The sequence below is a fragment of the Labeo rohita genome, chromosome 4 (assembly GCF_022985175.1).
Source record: "Labeo rohita strain BAU-BD-2019 chromosome 4, IGBB_LRoh.1.0, whole genome shotgun sequence".
Classification (NCBI taxonomy): domain Eukaryota; kingdom Metazoa; phylum Chordata; class Actinopteri; order Cypriniformes; family Cyprinidae; genus Labeo; species Labeo rohita.
In genome coordinates, this window is record NC_066872.1 from 42399162 (window position 1) to 42420058 (window position 20897).

Below are 20897 nucleotides of genomic sequence, written 5' to 3' on the forward strand. Positions count from 1 at the left end.
TGAATTCAGGTAGGGGTTTATATTATGTGGTGAAACTGAAACTGTGTACCATGAAACTGTCTTCAGAGATGTTTAGATGGTATTTTCTTTTTATCTTACCTCCATATAATGCATATTAATGTAGTATTTAAAAGCACAGTGTTGTTTTGTTTATAGCAGTAACCAAGGAAACGCTGTATTGCTGCTGTTCCATAAGCGCCACCTGCTGTCAGAGAGTGAATTTGTGTTCTCGTTCATCCGTTTGCTGTTTATGTTTCATGCAGATGTGTTTTATGTAGCATAATTTGACAAAGCTAAGGACAGATCATTCAGTTTTTGCTTTAAATTTTGAAATTATACAGTCTAATCAAAAACTGCTCATACTATCCACCTTTTTCTTCCAGCTATTTTTAGCTGTACAAAACAGCTTTTGCTGCTTGATATTGGTGTGTTTTACCATTTTTTTTTTACCACATTTTTATGTATTATCTTCATTATGAGCACACTGGTTTATAGTGCAAACAGTTTTACCATTTACTGCTTGTTGTTATTCTTCTCATTATTTCACTATAGCATCTAATGATCTCAATGCAGGTGTATGAGGTTTTTCACTTGCATAATTTCCCACAAGGCTTAAATCTAATTACTTAGAAAATAACATTTTGCTTGAGAAACTTTGGATATTATATGTCAAACCCCTCAAGGAAAACCCCAAAAGAATGTCATCTGGAGAAGAGTTACAGACGTCATGAAAATGCAAGGTATGCTTTAAGTTTAAGCTTTTCAGCTGCAAAGAAAACTTGACTAATTTTGTTGCACTGACCTGTATTTTCATTTTCAGTGTGCAGAGAAAAACTGCTTGTAGGTTAGAACAAACCCCTAGCCTAAGCAGTCTGCTGTTCACATGCACGTACACAGTACGTACACATTAATGAACATGTTTACACTCCTACACTTCTTGCACAATGAGACGGGGAGAGCAAGAATTTCTCTGTAATTTCATAGTATAATATGCATATAGATACCAAATTTTAAGGACTGATGCTGTATAATCACTTATATTTTTTCCCCTCCTCTTTTTTCCTATAAATGAATCTGTCTTTTTTTCTTACAGTCTTAGGTCATACAAAACCGCAAACATTGATGGATGTGGAATATTGCGTAATACCTCTAAGACAATTATAGGTGTGTGAGGATGAACCTTACCTTGCATCATTTCTAAAAAAGGAAAAGCAGTGTACAGCTTATTTAAATAAAGGTGTTTGTATTGTATTGTGAAATACCAGCACATCTGAATTAATATTATTTCACAGGAAATGCTGTCTCTTCCGAAGCCTCTGCTCTGTTATACATGGCCATTTTTAAAATGATCTATCTATTGGGATGGCGCTTTGCAAGGTGAGTGACTAATTAACGTCTGGCATTTATTAAAAACGAGGTTAATATGACACCTCCAGGAATGATGCAACTACTTACCCAGGTTTCAACACCCCGAATGCTTTTATTCAAGTAATATGGATTGAATGAAAGTTAAGCTTTGTCAGCAGCTTCAGTGCCATATACCACAGAAAATCATTTCAACAGTCTTTTGAAAGTTGCTGAACTGTTATTTAGTTTGAAAAATGATTTATTAACATTTGATTAGTTTCAAAGTAAAGCAGACCTTGTTGAAGGATCAAATTTCCTCAGCATCCACCTACAACCTCCAAAATCGTATCTGAATCTATAAATTCCTCCTGATGGCTATAGAATATTTTCTGACAGATATGGCAGAAATTTTCCCCACTTCTCTCTCTAGATATCCAAGCTGTGCTTTTATTGGAAGCTCAGATCTGGCGTTTAGGGTAGAGTCTAATCTGGGCCTGGCTATGAGCCACTTCATTCCCCTCTGACACGGACCTGTGTGTGCGGTAGGGAGTGGTGTTATGCATACAGGACTCGCCCTATACCTGTGTGAGTGATAGTGGAGTGTAAGAGACTCTCTTTGTGAAGCACAGATCAGGAGCTGCTGGAAAGCTGAACACTAGACGGAACTAGGAAATTACCTTTAAATATGATGAATAGCACTGCACAATTTGATCTCTCTTTTTTAATACTTTAATGCAGGTGTAGAAAATGAATGGGAAAATATGTTAAACCCAAAGTCGGTTGCCATTGTTGCGCTCTTTAAAACGATAATGGGTCATTTTTGGTGACTGCCCGTCTGTGGGTCGGTGTTTGTGTACTGAAGCTTTCTGGAACAGCAGTAGGAGTGTAAACTTCATTAGTTTTGTCCTTACTGAGTTTGCAGTATTTCTGACAGGTGGCAGTGTAGCTCATATCTGCCTGTTATTTTTCAATTAAAATCTGACGCACGAACCACACTAACAAAAAACAAGCGACTGTACTCATTACCTCCTACATCAACACCTCGCTTTTTAACTCATTCTGTACAGCTCTTTTTGTCTTTACGCAACTCTTTCCTGTTTTATTGGAGTATATCCACCTCTCTTTCTTTCTAAAACTTCCTCTCACTCTTTCACCTTGCACTCAAGGTTCCTCTAACACTCAGACTAAACAGCCCTTACTGAGGTGTGTGCTGAGAGTCAGCGCTGGTGCCTTTCTTTTGCAGCTGCTGAGACTCGCTAATTGGTGACTATCGTCAAGATATGCAATCAGGCTGTATATCTAATGTATTTCACATCATAAATTATCTTAGTAATCTTACACCCAAGTGGCTTTCACTGCATGGTCAGTGATATGGGGGTCATGTGACTTGTTGCCAGACATGGGCAGAAAAACAAGCAACCTAGTCTGACAATATGTGACCCTCGACCACAAAACCATTCTTAAGTAGCACTGGTGTATTTGTAGCAATAGCCAAAAATACATTTATATGGGTCAAAATGATCAACTTTTCTTTTATGCCAAAAATCATTAGGATATTAAGTAAACATCATGTTCCATGAAGATATTTTGTAAATTTCCTACTGTACATTTATAACTGTTGTCGTTATGACTGGTTGCTCACATATAGGCCTGCAAATAAACGTCTTGCTTCAGAAAAACAAGCCTATAAGTGACTCCATTTGTTTGTGATTCTGTAAATGTGTGTTTTATGTATTAAGGGCAAGTGCTTGACTTTCACTCATCTGATTTATTGTAATATAAACCTACAAACAATCAAAAATATGTGACCTAATTCTCAAATTAAGCTCTAAAACGGAAACTATGTTCATATTTATAAGAGACTATTAATAAAACAAGCCAAAATGCTTATGTTTAGTGGACATGGCAACAGAGACAAGCCCTTACACATGCTATACGTGTTTTGACAGGCAGATGGCGCCAATGCAACTTGCAGTACACCAAATGAATGTGGAACTTTTAAAATATTATTAAAAGAAGAGAAAGCATATACAACGCTTTTAGTCTCATAAACCAAGCGAGTGAGAATTTTTTGTATGTGTAATAAGATGAGAAATGGATTTTGTTCCAAAGCACTTATCCATGAAAATGCATCCAGGGTTTACTCGATTCACAGCTGCCTACGTGTGATATTGCCACATGCGGAAAAACTTTACCCTAATGAGACCCTAATGAAAAAAAGTCTTGAAAAAAACATATCCCTTAATATATTTTATAAAACGACACTTTAAGGCAAATCTGTGTGTGTCTGAAAACGGGATGTAGTCTTGTAAATCCGAACTGTGGTGTTGTAGTGTCTCCCACCAGATGGCCGGACTGACCGAGGCTCACATGTCCAGCGCGCTCTAGGAGCGAGTCGGTCCTTTGCTACGCGCGCGTGCGCGCACCACACACCTGTACGTGGTGATGGACACACACACACTTTTACACATGTGATCACGCCCTCATTACCTAGCAGTCTTTCCGTTTTCCACGCAACCTTGCAGATGACCGAGAAGCCCCAAAAAGGCGTCAGAGCTGCCGTCATGTGATGCGGATGATATTCAAACTGGGATTACGCACATACTGTAGACCGTTTCTGCACGTACAACCCAGCATTACGCAGCGGGTATTACTTATTATGGTTAATGCATGCATATCTATTTATTTACATTTTAAAAATACATTATACTCTATTTCATTCTATCATTATACAAAAAGAGCAAGACATTTCGAAATTAACATTTTTTTTCTTCATTCGTGGTGACTTTTGGACTCGGCTGTTGATGCGTACAAATAACAAATATATAAAAGATAATGTACAGTCATCCTGTAGCGATGGTTCACTATACATTGTGCCGCTGTGTATACGTCTACTTACCAAATAAATAAACAGGCAATATTTTAATGATATTTTGAAGTATAAGCAAACTGTTTTGAATTTAGATAAATACGCAGAGCTGCTCTAATTTATACAGCATCGCCATGGACAACAGTCATTGTTCAAAAATATCTGGACTGATCATTCTTTTAGAGAATCTCTTTTATTGAAGATCTGAACGCTGATCGTCCGAGAAGTCCATGCTGACACGAGTCTGGCCACACCTACAGCGACGTCTCGTCCAATTGCGTGAGTCCATTGGCGAAGTGACCGACAGCTGAAGCTATTCGTTAAAACCGGGGAACGGCGGCGTCCCTGATCATTCATAACGGCAAGAGCGAGACGACAAATCCAACAGGAAGCGGAATTAAAGCAACGTTCATTCGTAGGGACTAGAAGTGCGCTTGGATTTTGCATTCTCCCTTCAGCGCCTTTGTGCTCTCTCTGGTATCACTGTACGCTCCGCTAATAACATACAGTGTCTGCAAGATACCCAGATTTGTATCAGAGAGTGAGTTTCTGATCCATTCTGCGTTCCCAATGAACCCAGCGCACTTGGAGACGGGCGGCAGGCTAAGCATGGGATTACTTTTGTGATGTGGATTGTAATAGCCTTGGAAGAAAATTCTGATTTACTTCTCAACAATGTGAGAGGACCTGCGTCCTGGATTCTCATATTTCTGGATATTCTGAAAATAATCGGCAACAGCTGAGAGACGCTAGAACGTACTTGCCGTGGACCTCAAGCTCGCTCTCTCTCGCTCTCTCAGGTGTCTGCGTGCGTGTTGTGGGACCAACATGGGATTCTTGTTGCCCCTATAGGTCTTGCGAAGAAGCCTTTACTCATGTCTAACTTGCTTGCCGAGACCTTCACCAATGCGTTTGCTAAAGTCCGCCTATCATCGGATAGGGTTTTGAAAAGATTTATTCGCCTTATAAATTCAATCATGAACTTTGCCGTTCGCGTGCTCCAGTTATTTCTTGTGACGCTTCTGTATTTTTCAGCTGTCAAGGTAAGTTTTATACGCCTGTGCATGTGTAGAAAACCAACTCGACGTATTGCTTGAATTTCAGATACTGTTATTTCGAATGCAATGTGCCTGCGCCACTATATTGGACGTCCTTGTGTTTCCCCTTGCTAGGTCATTGACCATGTTTTGCCAAGCTATTCAAAATCACTTGAACAAGCAAATCGGACCACCCCACACTGAGCCATTTAACTCTGTAGACCGGCTACAACCGTGGGAAATCAACTGTATACACAATCAGTGGCCATTCAACTGTTTGGAAGTTCGTCGATTTTGGCGAAGGCGCTATCATAGCCACCTTAGTGATATTATTACGCTTTAAAGGCGCAGCTACAGTGTAGCGATTCAGACGGACCGGGCACCAACATATCCGGCCTCTGGAGATCTCAGTGTAGAAATATGAGTCATTAAAGCCTGCCTTCAGAACATTTTTTTTTTTTTTTTTACCAGACAGACTCATTCTTAATGAAATTTGAAACTTTATATTCAAGGCCAAGCATACCAATAAAACTGTTTATTCAGGCAGTTTGATGAGTAGTTTGTACTTACTGCAATGGAATAACGTTATTCTCAGCTATTAATTCACAATAAAATACGTAAAACCATACGAAACCCAAGTTAAGCTGCTCTGTTAAAGGCTCAAATGGAAGAAAAAAAGCTTCATTGAGAAATGCACATGGTCTCTCCATGGAGCTTTTGCGAAATCTCAAGTCTGTGAGATGTGAAATGTTCAAATGCAGACTCCCAAGTTAAGTTTTGACAGAAGACTATCAAGGCCAAGTCTAAGTCTCAGGTCTTTCAAGGCCAAGTCTAAGCCTCGAGTCCTTCTTTATTGGCAGTTTCTGTATTCTACAGGTTGATGTATTTAAAAAAAAAAAAATCTCTGAAAGTCCAATGATTGACATATACCATCTATAATCTTTAGTCTCTCATTAGGAGTCAAAATCGTTTTTTTGCAACTTAACCCGAGTTAACTTGAGTCTGAGTTGGTGATGTGTGTGTGATGTTTAACCACATACCCAAGGCAAAAAAAAGAATAGCTCTTATTAAGTTTTATGATGAACTTCGGCTTTATAATGAAATTAGGTAATTTGTTGCATCATCCTAAACCTGTGGTAATGCAGTGGTTAATAACTTGTCAAACCCGTTGGGACTCATTTGATTAGCAACTGTGAATCAGTATGTGCAAGTGAACAGTCTTAATATACCAACTTCTGACTAAAATGTCATTTTTGTTCTCCACAGAGTGCCTACATACCCAGGGAGGGAGGAAGAAGCACATATGACGGTAAATTGCCAAGTTTCTTGGCACTCAATAGTGTCATCCAAAGACTAGACACGTACAGATTCCCTGAGCACAGCGCCCTCCAGTGGACGGGTGTAGAAAAGCTTTGACATTAATCAAACTGACAAAGCATAGTTTCTGATAAATTTGTAATAGTTATTATAATGTCTCAAGCCGGTGTGGTTTGTAATAATTCTCAACACCCAAACCTCCAAGGGATAATTTGGAGTAAGCATTGCCAAACCTTTGATTGCTCAATCTCTGCCAAAGAAACACAAAAAAAACAGGCTGGATTTTATTAAAATTATGATTAATTTAACTGTTTTTCTTCCCCATGCCAAAAAAAGAGACACGCAACTGTACAGAACACACACGCAGGCTACTTAAAGCTTGTTTTCTGAGGTAGAGTGCAACACAAGGAATGTACACGGTTCAAATGGACGCCCCTCTCAGTCACAAATTCCTAGAAGGGCTCCTGATTTCCAAACAGTGTCAGCTTCGAAGAAGAGCAAAGACCATCCAGTGGTGCAACTGCTGGATTACACTTTTGGCAACTGATTTCTCCGTTTTCTCTAACTTGCAGTGGTGCCATTCATGGAGGTGTATAACAAGTCTCTCTGCCGTCCTCGGGAAGTGCTGGTGGAAATTCAGCAGGAATACCCTGATGACATAGAGCATATCTTCATACCGTCCTGTGTGGTTCTCACCCGCTGTGCTGGGTGCTGCAACGATGAGATGATGGAATGCACCCCTACCGTCACATACAACATTACCTTGGAGGTCAGAGACCCCTAACTTCCAGACTGTTGCACCCTTTTTCTCTCTATTTTATTTCCTTTCGCTATCCGTCTGAATCTTGTTAAGTCTCCTTTTTGGAAACCCTACACTCTTACTTTGTCTCCCACACTTAGACCCTTTATCTCTCCCTTTTTGGCCAAGCCAACAGGGTTTCTCCTGAATAAGAGTAGCCAATTTTTTAGGTAGCATTGAATGCAGCTTTCACTTAACACTAACACTGATTGTATGACTTTTCTTCTGTAGATTAAAAGAGTGAAACCGCTCCGTCATCAGGGTGACTTTTTCATGAGTTTTGCAGAACACAGTGAATGCCAGTGTCGGTAAGAAGCCTCATTTTAGCATGCATGCATATAAAGATACCTTTTTTATATAGCTTATTATACTGTAATTACTACAGAGTACATACAAACCCTGTTCTTACCCCATGAGAAAACATCTCCATTTTTAGAATTTATTTTTAGGACTAACTAAAAAAAGATCAGATTTTATCTGCTCTATAATCGTATTTCTAGTTGTATTAATATAACTGAGGGGTGTAAGTGGACGTTTGTCCGCTTCTGTGCTCTTTGATATGTGTGCAGGTCTTTAATTACGAGTGAGTTTGTTGCATGCACACAAACAAACATGTTCACTGAGGTAACGTCTCGCTTTTTTTTTGTGTTGCTCTTTCAGGCTGAGAAAAGATGTTCCGGAGAAAAGAGAAAAGTGAGTGCCGTTGTTCTTGTGTGGTGATTTTGAATGTGTGTGCATGCTGCTGCTCCCGCTCTATTTTGTCATCTTCAACCTCCGTCATTCATGCATTCATTCTCGTTTCCTAATCTCTCTGCCTTTATCTCAGTCACCCTTATCTCTAGCTAGGTGTATTCCTTCCTGTTTTCCTTTCTTCCTGTTTGTTTCATCTCATCTCCTCGCTTTTCATGTTACATAAAGCCATAATATCTGATCGTGAGAGAACAGTGGAGCTCTTTATTGTTGTTTTTAAACTCATGAACTGAGCAAATAGGTGATTTAGATCTCGAAAGTCATTAGAGGCACAATTGTCAAACTAAAACTACACAAAAGCTAGGGCTGGGTGATATGTATAGAAGGTATAAATGATATTTCTGGTAGCAAAATACATTTAGAGAACATTGTAAATATGTTTTTATTTAACTGCTATGTTTTCTAAAGAAGCTCTTTAGACTCCTTTTGTGTTCCCAAGATTGAGCACGTTAAAACAATTTTTTTCAAACACATTTATTTCAGTGAATCAGTTCAGCTGAATCAGTTCATGAATTTGATTCAACAGTTTGTATATTACTGTAAAATAAATGCATTCAGTGCTTTAATAAAAAAATAATCTTATAATAATACATATACATTCTTCCTAAATGTAAAAATAGTGTGGTAAAATTATATTAAAATTAGTTTTTATTTATATTAAAAAGGCGACTTTTTATCTCACAATTCTGACTTAAATAAATATAGAATAGTGATATAAAGATATTTATTTCAAGGAATCAGTTTAACCATTCTAACAGCTCTGATTCAACTATTTGTTTGTTATTACGGAATAATAAATGCATTCAGTGCTTTAACATATTTGGTTAAAAAATTATTACCATCGCTTATAATAATAATACATATACATTCTTCATTAATATCCTTTACTTAGTGAAAAATAGTGTGGAAAACATGCCTTGTTTATTTTAAAATAATTTTAAAATGAGTTATTTACTTATATTAAACATGGTAATTGTGACTTTTTATCTCACAATTCTGACTTTATTTTAGATATAAATGTAGAATAGTGATATATGAACTCGCAATTCTGAGAAGAAAAGCCTGAATTGTGCGATACAATATTGCAATTGTGAAGAAAGTCAAGCTTGTTTCTGCCATGAATTAAAAAAAGATATTCACTCGTTATCTTATTGTTCTGACAATCTCTTCAATCCTAATCTCCCAATTCTAATTATAATTGTTATACTATTATAAATTATTATATACACTGCACATTATTATATAATTTAGTATATCGCCCAGCCCTAGCAAAGGACCAGAAATACTGCTTTTGTTAATACAGCCATCTGCAGATGAACTGAGATACTCTCTGACCCTTACAACGCTATCTGATCTCACTTCCCGTGTGATGCCTTCATGTCATTGCACGCTGGTTACTCAGGTCTAAATTGAGCCCCTCAGGTGTGTAAAGAGCTGCGTGAACAGGTGTGTGAGTTTCGCCCTTAAGTTCAATGCCCTCTCTCCACATTCATCTCTATAAGCTCTGCTTTATGATCTGAGGTTCACTGAGGTAAGAGAGCATCTTGTCATCTCTGAAGTGTCTTTACATCCGGCGATAAGACGGCGTTTCGTGCCTTTGTTTATGGGGCGACTTCCACTCCTCAGAGATACCGCAGCGGTCAGTCAACCCCCTCTCGATTGACTCCCTCTCGCCAGAGAATGCGGGCCGAAGTGTTTGAAAGTTTACTGAGGTTGACGCTATTGCAGAGGGTGTTGATCTTGTGATGTGTTACGGGTCAGAGGTTATCTCTAGGGGGTTAAAAAGCTGAAATGCTTTCTGGTTCTGGTAAACAAGTGGCCCTTTGACACAGAGGCTGCTCCTCAGCATGTTGCTCATAACATGATTGAATCTGACTTATGAAAACAAGGAAGGGAATCGCAGATAACTAGCCTGAATTCAACTTTGTAGTCCTGATGTTTTGTTTAAAGGGCTTCAACTTGATATCTTGCAATCCATTTATTTTCATCACGCATTGAAAAACCCATATTGGTCAACCGTAATGCAAATAACCATATACGGATCGCGGCACATCAGTTCGTGCTGATATTGTGATTCGGAGATAGGGGAAAGTTCACATTCTTGCTGCCTGACGTGTGTGATGTGATATGCCAGGATCCTCGGCTATCTGAAAGATAAATGGACGTGTATGTCACCAATACTGTTATACTGCTGATTTGCTGATTGATCATTATGATGCATTATAAAACTAATTAGAAGTCACTAATATGAGAGTTAAAATCCATCAGTGGCTGTTGAGCTTTGGCTCAGATTGAATCAGTGTTTTGCACCAGCCAGGAATCCTGCAAACATCACTGAAGCTTTTAAAGATTTAATGCTTTGTTTATTTATTGAAACGTCTTCGTGTGAGAGGATTTGAAGAATTGGCAAATTTTCCCACAGAGCCTGGCTGGTTTTTAATTGCTAATTCACGTCCCACGGAGTTTGCTGCTGTGTCAGGCACTTATACAAGAATAAGAAGAGACGTGTTTGCTGATGTTCCCATCTGGATCATTTTAGCACTACGTTCACTGCAATCTGACTGTGTTGGATGATCTTTTGCAACAACTCCCGATTCAGTTCTTGTTTTTTCGATGTTTTTCTTTGTTTGTCATGTTCCCTTTCCAGAAAACCCCGGAAGGGCAAAGGCCAAAAGCGAAAGAGAAAGAAAAACCGTGAAAAAAAGCGGGATTTGTACGTCACCTCTGCGTTCGCCTCCTCTCACCTGCACCTGAGTGTGGCACTCTTGGTCGTCAAATTAATTTGGGAGGAGATTTTATGCCTCCTTTAATCAGTGCATTTCTGTCGGACGTTAATTGCCATTAATCCATCAGCTCCTCCGCCATTTAATTAAAACTGACCATCCCACGAAACCACATGCCCAATCTCTGCTTTCACAGAGCTTGATTCACTAATGCCGAAGCAAATGCTAAAACCATTAACGTTAACGAGTTTGGCCAAATTGCGTAGGAATTTTTGGTGCCAACAAGTAGAGCGCAACCACCCACTTTCCATTCGTTTCAAAAACCATTTCTAAGCCTTCAACCAAAACAAGATGAATCACATGACTACAACTTTTGATTTGAACAAAGAACATAGTTTGGAAAAGCATAATCTTTAATGAGAAGATGAATTATTCATCCCATGCAGCACTGTAAATGATGTAATCCAAACAACCGCCGTAATACACTAACAAGTCTGACAAATCATTGAATACAAGCATAAAATAAATGATACAGCGACAATTCATCTTATATGAGATGTTTATCGCAGAATAATCAAATATATACATCGATTTGGGGATATAGAAACTCCTTGGATTTCATCATTAGCAGTGCTTTATGGAAATAGTCATGCAGAAAACGCAAAAAGCACCATCTGCAAGAGCGCAATCGCTTAACGGCCTCTGAGCTCATAGGTCTTAGAAAATGAATGGGATTTCTATTTCTGGCACCCTACAGTTGCGCTCTATAAGTTGTGCCGCAGGTCCCAATAAATCAAGCTCTATGATTGGAAGAGGTGGGCAGTGAGGAGGTAGCCGACATACAAACTCACCCGATCCACCCAGCATGGCTTTCAGTCGATGGTACTAATCTGTCACAATATTTGTGTTGGAATCACAAACTTGTTTGTGCTGCTTCCTGTTTTTCTGTTCTCACAACTGTATTAGATCTCACTCACATTGGTCCTCTCTGACATAGGAGACGGATTGTGTGAGATGTTTTTTTAATTCATTGCTGTCAGTTTGGTCTTGTCATGCCGAGCGAGCTCTGCCGCACAGCATTACGAAAGTCAAACGGCCTGTTTACTTTGGTGCTTCTCCCAGTAATTGGGAAATGAAATGTGTTACAATGAGAATGAAAGAGCGAAGAAATGCGTACATGGGGACAGTCTGCTCCTGTGGGACTGACGATTTTGAGGTCAGTATTTTTCTGAGGGCTGGGGTTTGGGTTTACATCTAAGAAATGAAATTAGATTTGAGGCAAAGAGCATGAAAGTAGTTGTTTTGCACCACAACTATTCACGCTGAATTTTTGAAATTCTCAGAACAGATCTGAATATCAAATTTGGATGCAAATTTAGAGCTAAGCCAAGTTCCTCTTTCTCTCAATAGGTGAAATAAAATCTTGTGCATGTTTTTCAGTGTACAAAGGTTTTGACACTGTTGTGATTTGAAGACAAGGTTAAATGTGTGTCTTTGATAAGCCTGTCCTCAGAGAAATATTGGCTTCAGATAAGGTCAGTGGGCTCAAAATAAGTGTGAATCTTCCTCTAGGAGTCGTTTTGCGTTTTGTACTGTACATGTGTCCTAATGACCCTGATCCAAACAATAAACAAAACCCCTGGATTTTCATGCACTGCGCTCTCTCTGACTTTTATTCCAGTGTGCTTTTCTGAAACAGTTTATTGTTGTTTTCATTATTTTCTTGCATCAACTGAGCTTGCAGGTGCATGGCCACATCCTGCCTAACTTCAGCTATCACACTCTACCAAACCCCCTCGGACCCTCAGAAGGGGCAAAACCGTTGAACCAGACGAGGGTGGCTCAAAAAAAAAAAAAACGTACTGCTTGACTCACCGAGTGCCTGTGTGTGTGTGTGTTTGGGTGAAAGTGTTTAATAGTATTTCTCATGATATGTGTCAGCTGTAATCTCCCCCAAACCTTCTCCTATTCTCTCGTTCTGTCTCTTTTCAGTACTCAGTGTGAGCCTTGCTGTTCTACATGCTCTGAAAGGAGAAGAAGGTTGTTTATTCAAGACCCCGAGACGTGTCTGTGCTCCTGTAAAAACTCTGAAGCCGACTGCAGGTCTAGACAACTAGAACTCAACGAACGGACCTGCAGGTGTGTTTGTGCATCTACACCTGCTTGTGTATATACACATGTTAGTGCAAGACTGGCCTTCCTCTTTTATGCATTGTCCCTTGACAAAAGATGTATTGCTCAGAAGATGCTCTTTTATTTAAAGCAATAATTCAATCTGAATTCTGTCATCATTAACCTACCAAAGCTCTGTGGCTTTCTTATTTCTATAGAGCTCAAATTGAGTTATTTGGTAGAATGTCCATGCTGCACACAGGGTTCATACAAGATGCTTAAAGTGCATGAAGTACTTGAATTTGACTTTTTGAAATGTAAGGCCTGGAAAACCCTTAAAAATAGCAATATTCCTGAAGAGGTACTTAAAAAGTGCTTGAATTATTGAAAGACAATGTATCTATGACATTTCATTTTTATATATATTTCTGTAATATTTTTTCACACAAAATTCACAACTAGTAAAAAAAACAGAATTAAACAAAACTAGCGAGCTAAGCCAGTAGTAGTACTGACAAAGTCTTGTAAACATGGCTGAAGACACGAAAAGAAGAACAGATGAACTGAATCAATTGAGTGAGTCATTTACGCTGGAACTGCTCCGATTAATTCAAACTTGTGACTTCGATCATTCATTTCAAGTAATTCACTAGCAAAAAAAACAAATCAAATTAAAAGAGCCAATTATTTTTGAATTTCGACATTGCGCGTAACGATTTTAAAAAGCACATAGTAATGGTGACTCAGAAAACTGAGTTTTTCAACACTCCAAATCAGGTAAACTAGTTTCAAGGTGCTTCAATCAGATCACATATCGCAAATCATTTAATTCAGATCGGGACTCCCACCAGAGTGGGATCTAAATCATTTGATTTAGATTGGAACTTCGCATATCACGAATCATTTGATTCAGATTGGAACTTCAGAGAAGGTTCGCAAATCATTTGATTCAGATCAAGAATTCGGTGCAGGTTTGTGAATCATTTGATTTAGATCGGAACTTTGGAGCAGGTTCATGAATCATTTGATTCAGATCAAGACTTCGATGGAGGTTTGTGAATCATTTGATTCAGTTTGAGACTTCAGAGCAGGGATCGCAAATCATTTGTTTCAGATCAAGATTTTGGAGTGGTTTCACAAATATTTTTTTCTGATGTTTTTTATTAAACAGTATAAAAACAAAATAAAGAAAAAGAAAGTATGTGCAAATACAAATCCCTTTAAAAAAAAAAAGAAAATTAACCAAGGTTTTCATTTGAAAGAGTAGACAATGTTTGATAAGTGAGATGATTGAAGTCCTTGAAAATCAAAAACGTAGTGCTTGAAAAGTCCTTAAAAGTCCTGGAATTTCATTTTACAGTATCTGTACAAACCCTGTGCACAGTTGCTGCATCTTTAATTTAGTTATGTATGGAAAACAATAAAATTTATAGTTAAAGATAAAATTTAATGAGAAATGTTTGAGTTGTATAAATCTGAAACTGTAGAAGATACTTTGTGAGAAGGAACCTTTTTGGCAGAAGGTTTAGTCTTCCAGTCTAGAGTAAATAAATGAGACATTATAGAGATTTCACGCGTGATTTTTCCACTTATTCCCCCAGATGTGACAAACCAAGGAGGTGAACTGAACTGACTTGAGAATGGACTCTGACATGAAGGAATATTTCACAATTATTCACAGCACTTTGAACTTTCAGCTTTGAACTTTGGAACTTTCCGTCCCGGAGATATTGAGCGAATGAAGTGAAGGGTTTTTTGGGGAGGTGGGGGGTTAACAGTCAATGAAATGTTCTCTCTGTATATTTTCATGATTTTCATGCGTGTGTGTTAAGCGAAGCGAGAGACTGAAAGCACAGGATCTGATTTGCTGCTAAAGGGTCTTCAGAAAAAAGACCTGCGTAAATGTTTCTGATGTCGGCTGGCGTGCGTAAAGTCGTACTCGAAATCACTCAACGAAACACATCACTGGATTTGGGTCTGCTGTGCAGTTTTTCATGTGAATCTAAAGCGCAAACGAAATGTTTGGAGGACTGCAAAATGCGTCAGCGTCCACTACGCACTGTGGAATCATTCCTCCCAGTACGTGAACACTGAGAACAATGCTTGTGTTTTTAGAGACGGACAAATGACTGGAGTTTTGATGGAAAACTGAACTTATTTCCGTCGTCGGAATGTCACACAGCCACGCCATGGAAACCCGCTGGCCGCTGTGGTAAATGTTTGCACCAGAGCTATGACCTTGACGAGGCAAACCCAAGAGGATTTTGGTCGTATTCACTCCTTAAAGGGATATTCATTCTTTGACATGTTTGGAAACCACTTTACGTAGATGGTGTGATTAGACTCCATACTTCCACACTACTGGGGATTTAAGATGACGATTTTGTGCTAGGTTTTTCGTTGTCGTTCAGTTAGTCTTGGAATTTTAGTCCAAATCTGTTCCCCTAAGCAATTCAGTAATTTATGATTTTTTTTTTTTTTTTAATTTTAGAATATTTTCAGTATTCTGTCTCTTTGTATTTAATTTGACCTATTTATGTGCAGTGTTATGTTAAGATGGATCTTTTCGCCCTTTTTTGTTTGCAAACCTCCACTGCTGTCTGCTTTTCATCCTGTTTTTATTTTCCGTAGATGAGCAGAGAAACATTCCTAATACTGATCAGTGAGTTGTGTTGCCAGCTGCCTTGACTTTGCCGCCTTGCTGCAGATATGTGTGTGCTGTGTGATCTCTAACAAACAAACCGTGTAAATGTGATTTCGTGTGCATATGTTTGTGCGCGTGCATGTGTGAGTACGTTTTGGCAAAACAGTCTTGATGTCAGTGTGACATACGTATTGAATAACAATATAGCAGCCAAATGTAAATATAGGCCAAGCCCACGTCGCCATTTACTTCTACTATAATAAGATCTAACAAGCTGAAACAGTATGCTCTCAGATGTGGTTTGATTTGATTGGAGTTTTACATTATTTATTTACGCAATGTAAATATGTTGAATATTAACATCTTTTTTGTGTCAGTGTACTGTAGTACAGCATATTTATTTTCAAATTATATTGCCTTTTTTCTATAAAATCTTGTTTGAAAACTCTTGATGTGTGACATTTCATGAAAACACTTTGCATAGCTGTTTGTTTGGTTAGTATTACTGTTTATTAATTGCAGTTTTAGAGCTGGGTAAAAAATATTGTTTTAATATCGATTAGCCTAGTCTGTTTTCATAACGGAACATTAGCGCCTCCCATCCAATAAATTGCAATACGCATTGTGCTTTAATTTTTATATCATACAAAGCCCCGAATTCAAATTATGCTCATTTTATTACAATATTACTGTAATTGTAATTGCTGTAAACTGATCATCTCATCTGCTTTAACCAGTTTCAGCACGAAAAAACATGAATGAACGTCTGAAGGTATGTTAAAAGAAAGTGTGCAACTTACCGAAATCCCTAACCTGTCTCATGTAATCCTCAATCCGTGTTTCAATGGCGGAAAGGCGTAAATAGCTTGTAAACAATATCATATAACGTCACATTTAGGTTACCTCAGAAAAAAACATTCGCTTGTTAGTCATCGAGAGGTGAATTTGCTAAATATATGCACCTTATAACATATTCATTATAATTTTTTACTGTCGTTTAATATTTAATTTACGTTTGAATAAATCCGTCATGTCTCCATTTAAATGTTTACATTTCAAAAAATGAGTTGGAGTAGAAATATAATTATGTCATTGTAAAGTTAGTATTATAACTTTATTATTATAAAAACGTATAAGTACAAATCAGTTATTTTAAACCCAGTATTATAATATAATACCAGCTGAATCTCATTTAGCCTATATTTTACAGACAAAATTTGCCATATACCGTACCTGATATGTATCCAAAATAATCAATATCGCAAGCTTGTGAATAGAAATCGAATCGAAATTTGTGAAATTTGTGTCAATACCCAGCCCTAACTGCAATATTGAGTGTTTAGGTTCCTTTTGAGGTTATCAGCCAGTTATTTATTACATGTTTTAAAACTAGACAATATTCTTGCATAACTCATGACTCCAGAAGCATTAAGGTCATTCAGGAGCATATCCGACCTTATTTCTTGTAGGTAAACTTTAGAAATTTTCCTAGTAAAAAAAAAAAAAAATACTAAAATGTATTTGAAATGCATTTATTTTGTGCATTTATTTCTAAGTTTAATTGTACTCATAAGTCCAAGGCACTCAAATAATTTGAAAAATATAAAAAGCCTTTATTCACATGGCTTTAAAGTTAAAAACAACACATCTGCATGCAAAAACGTTGTCGAGCACCCTTATGAAGGCGAGTTAGCCGCAACGCATCGGTGTAGTTGTTTTTAACTTTAAAGCCATGTGAATGAAGGCTTTTTATATTTTTCACATTTTCGAGTGCCTTGGACTTATGAGTTTTTTGTTGTCACAAAAGAATCCCGCACACAAAGAGCAACAATGTATTTATTTTTACACCACAGCAGTTTTTTTTTTTTTTTTGCATGTTCGTATGTATAAAGTTTAATTGTAATTTCATATTAGTAAGTTTTAAGTGATATGTCAAAAATATGTTAATGGATTTGAAGTATAAAATAAATGTATTTTTAGCTAGTTGTTTACTAGGGTGTACATTTTGTGGTCCAATCATCTTGAATCAACTGAAAATTGTCATCATCTGCACATTAAACAGGTGCCAAAAACTGGTGCTCCTGCATGTATCTAATGTATCTATACATACTGTAGAGTATTGCATTAGCCACATCCCATTTCTCAGTGTTTTCTACTTCCTGTTGTTGGGGTTTATACTTTCCAATGACATTGTTCAAAGTCACTGGCTCAAAGTTCATACTGAGCTGCAGTTGTTGTCAAGATCCCTTCCTCGGATTTCAACTGCTTTCTTTTACCTTCAGTTGAATCTATATTCAACAGAAAACCATTCACACTGAAATTTAATTTGCATTTGAGAAACAAGTTCATTCCATCTAGTCAGGAACAGAATAGCTACATTTTTTTCTAAAGTTCTCTCAAGAAATGCATGTCACCTGCCTAAAAACAATGCTTGATTATTTTATTAGCTGTTTTACATGTTGCCTAGAGTTGCATCACTCAGATTCCACTTTTAAAACTGTATTTTTATCCAGAGTGTGTCCACCACGTGGTTCAGTTCAGCCTCGGAGAACATTATGTAGGAATGTTTTGGTTTGTTAAACTCTATAAAACATACAAATGTTCAACTAACCGTTACCATTCCAGAAATTTCCCATCCATCTCGCTAAACCTGAGCCGACAGGTCCATGTGATCATTAGAATGGCAGCCATCAGTAGATCAGTGTTAATGAGGCTTAGGTTTAAGAGCGGTTTGTGGAAGTTTGCGATGTTTGTTTTGAAACAGCTGATTTTAACCTGAGCACCGCTCCGCTCATACTAGATTAGCCGATATGTTTGACATAATATAACCACGTGAAGCACTTAAGAGCAGCAGCTTTACACTACCTATGAAATATAAGATAATCCTCTTGCCACCCTCCCCCCACCTGCACAGGCTCCTTCGGCCACTTAAATACCCCAAGAATGTTGTAAGTGACTTAAGCTGTGATTAGAGGAGGAATTTTAGGGTGGCAGGTTCACGTCTCCCGCGTAAACCGTCATTTTAGTTGGATCTACCGGTGAACTTTACCCTATCAGTTGAACTTAGAGTTAAATGACATGAACCGGGAGGTTGCAGGTTTAAATCCTAGATTTTTTATGTGTTTTGTCCAATCAGAGAGAAGGCGGTTCATTCTCAGTAAAGGTTGCCATGTCCCCATGACTTGTTATTGATATAATGAGCTGGATTGTCTTAGTCATGGTTTTTGGTATTTGGTAATACCAAATACAGTGAGGTTTCATTTGTTAACAATGGTTAACTGCATTACAGTTTGTAAATAGTAAGGAAGTTGTTAAGTTCTTCTTAGGATTAAGGAATGCAGAATATGGTCATGCAGAATGTGCCAAAAACTGATATGTGACGCTGGACCACAAAACCATAAGTAGCACAGGTGTATTTGTAGCAATAACCAACAATACATTGTATGGGTCAAACTGATCAATTTTTCTTTTATGCCAGAAATCATTAGGATATTAAGTAAAGATCATTAATATATTTTGTACATTTCCTACCGTAAATATATGAAAAGTTAATTTTTGATTAGTAATATGCATTGCTAAGAACTTAATTTGGACAACTTTAAAGGCTAGTAATATGCATGCAAATAAGCAACTAATTAATAGTGAGAACTGATCCCTAATGTTTTATCGAAGTATTGCCAAAAATTAGTTAATGCACTGTGAACAAAAAACATGAATAAAACATTAATAAATGCTGCAAGAAACATTGCAAATTGATAGTTCATTTTAGGTTAAGCATTAACAAATGTGTGCTTATAGTAAAGTGTTACCGGTGTTTTAATAAATGTAACTTATTTTAGTGTGTAACACTATGTTTATTTTAAATATTAAATATTTACACATTTATTTAATATAATGAACAAACTTTCAAAAAAAATATCAAAACAAAAACACTGAGACTGTTTGCATGTTCTCATTCTTTACTGCCTGTTAATTTGGGGGGTTTAATTACAATGTAATTCCACTCAAATCATGCTTTAATTAACATTAAAATTAAAATATCATGCACTGTCCACATAATTACTGATAATATGCCGAATTAGTTTTTGCTTTTGCATTCAGTCTTGCTCTGCAGACATCATATGTTTCAAACACTAAGTTCAAAAGTACTTTTCTCACATTTTGTGATGAATAAATGCAGTTATATTGCTGATTCAACTCTTTTAAGAGAAAAAAAATCTGTGCAATTTTAACGAAATAATGCCTAGTGTAAAACTGCCATGTTTTGCACGTACTTTCAACCGCAAAACACTGAACCCTGAAATTTTAAAAAGATTAAACAAGTAAATTTAATCGCACAACTGCACAAAAACTGCCATTCTGCCATAACTAATCAGCTGTCAGGTCAAATTATATGAACTCTAAACTTACTGTGGCAGGGTTGAAATAATTTTCGTGGTTACTTTGCAAACGACCTATTTTGGATACAAACGTCTGACGAATGCATAAATGTGCATAAATGCATGAAAATTTGGTTTGAGATCCATTAGAACGTATAGATCAGAGAGGCACAGTGCTCAGTCTTACAGTTCTTGACATTGATTTTATTGTTTAGCGAGCGGTCATAAATTGGTGCCATGTGTAATTGTCAAGTCGCTGAAAATAAACTGGAATTTACCCTCGTTTCCAACAGTGTGGCGTGACCAAGGTCTGCGTCTTTAAAAATCAGAGGCAGTCCACGCCCTACAGTAGAGACGTGCACTCTGTCAGGAACATACAATTGTCCAATGGCATCATTACTCATCTGTCCACGTCTCACACCTGTATGTGTGTGTGTGAGAGAGAGAGAGAAAGAAAAAAAGAAAGAGAGAAAGCATCAGATTAGGTGCGTGCTCACTCACACATACTACTAACCACCATTAAGTCATCAATCCTATAAAACACGTCCATATTTAACATTTTCTTGGCAACGTTTTCAGAGAAAGGAAATGCCCTCTAGGAAAGTGAGTCAAAGAGTGGGAGTGATTCAATTATCAGTATGAAATATCCTCGTCAGCCTTTATGATGGAAAGCTTGGTGGATTAAACATTTGCTTGAAGAACGCTTTCAGAGTTTAGAGTCAAATGGATTGTTTTCTGACAGCCTGTATAATTCACTTAAGTTTGCTAATAGATTATGTAAGGTTTGTAAGGCATGGTGACTTTGAATTGAAACTCAGATCCCTTCCGTGAGAAATGAGCTTTGATCCCGAACAAAACACTGTTACATTGTGTAAAACATATAAACAAGTGTTTCACACACTCCAACCGGAATCAAAGTG

The 20897-nt window shown here is 37.5% G+C and overlaps 1 protein-coding gene across 2 annotated transcripts; it reads left to right on the forward strand.

Annotated features, from left to right (window-relative positions):
- Positions 1 to 3905: 3905 nt before the first annotated feature.
- On the forward strand, positions 3906 to 16048 carry vegfab (vascular endothelial growth factor Ab). Of its 2 annotated transcripts, XM_051107382.1 has the most exons (8): positions 3906 to 5259; positions 6520 to 6562; positions 7143 to 7339; positions 7601 to 7677; positions 8030 to 8062; positions 10767 to 10832; positions 12835 to 12981; positions 14556 to 16048. In XM_051107382.1, the coding sequence occupies exons 1-8, from the start codon at positions 5092 to 5094 to the stop codon at positions 14575 to 14577; spliced, it is 753 nt and encodes a 250-aa protein (XP_050963339.1). In that variant the 5' UTR covers positions 3906 to 5091; the 3' UTR covers positions 14578 to 16048. The 2 variants fall into 2 exon arrangements, with proteins under 2 accessions (XP_050963339.1, XP_050963340.1); XM_051107383.1 differs by lacking the exon at positions 10767 to 10832 and having other exon boundaries at positions 3928 to 5259.
- Positions 16049 to 20897: the final 4849 nt, after the last annotated feature.

Excerpts from the sequence above, each read along its gene's own strand:
- vegfab (XM_051107382.1), top strand. The coding sequence starts at position 5,092 with ATGTCTAACTTGCTTGCCGAGACCTTCACCAATGCGTTTGCTAAAGTC. Across the intron at positions 5,260-6,519 it reads TGTATTTTTCAGCTGTCAAG|AGTGCCTACATACCCAGGGA; the intron begins GTAAGTTTTATA and ends TGTTCTCCACAG. Across the intron at positions 10,833-12,834 it reads CGTGAAAAAAAGCGGGATTT|TACTCAGTGTGAGCCTTGCT; the intron begins GTACGTCACCTC and ends GTCTCTTTTCAG.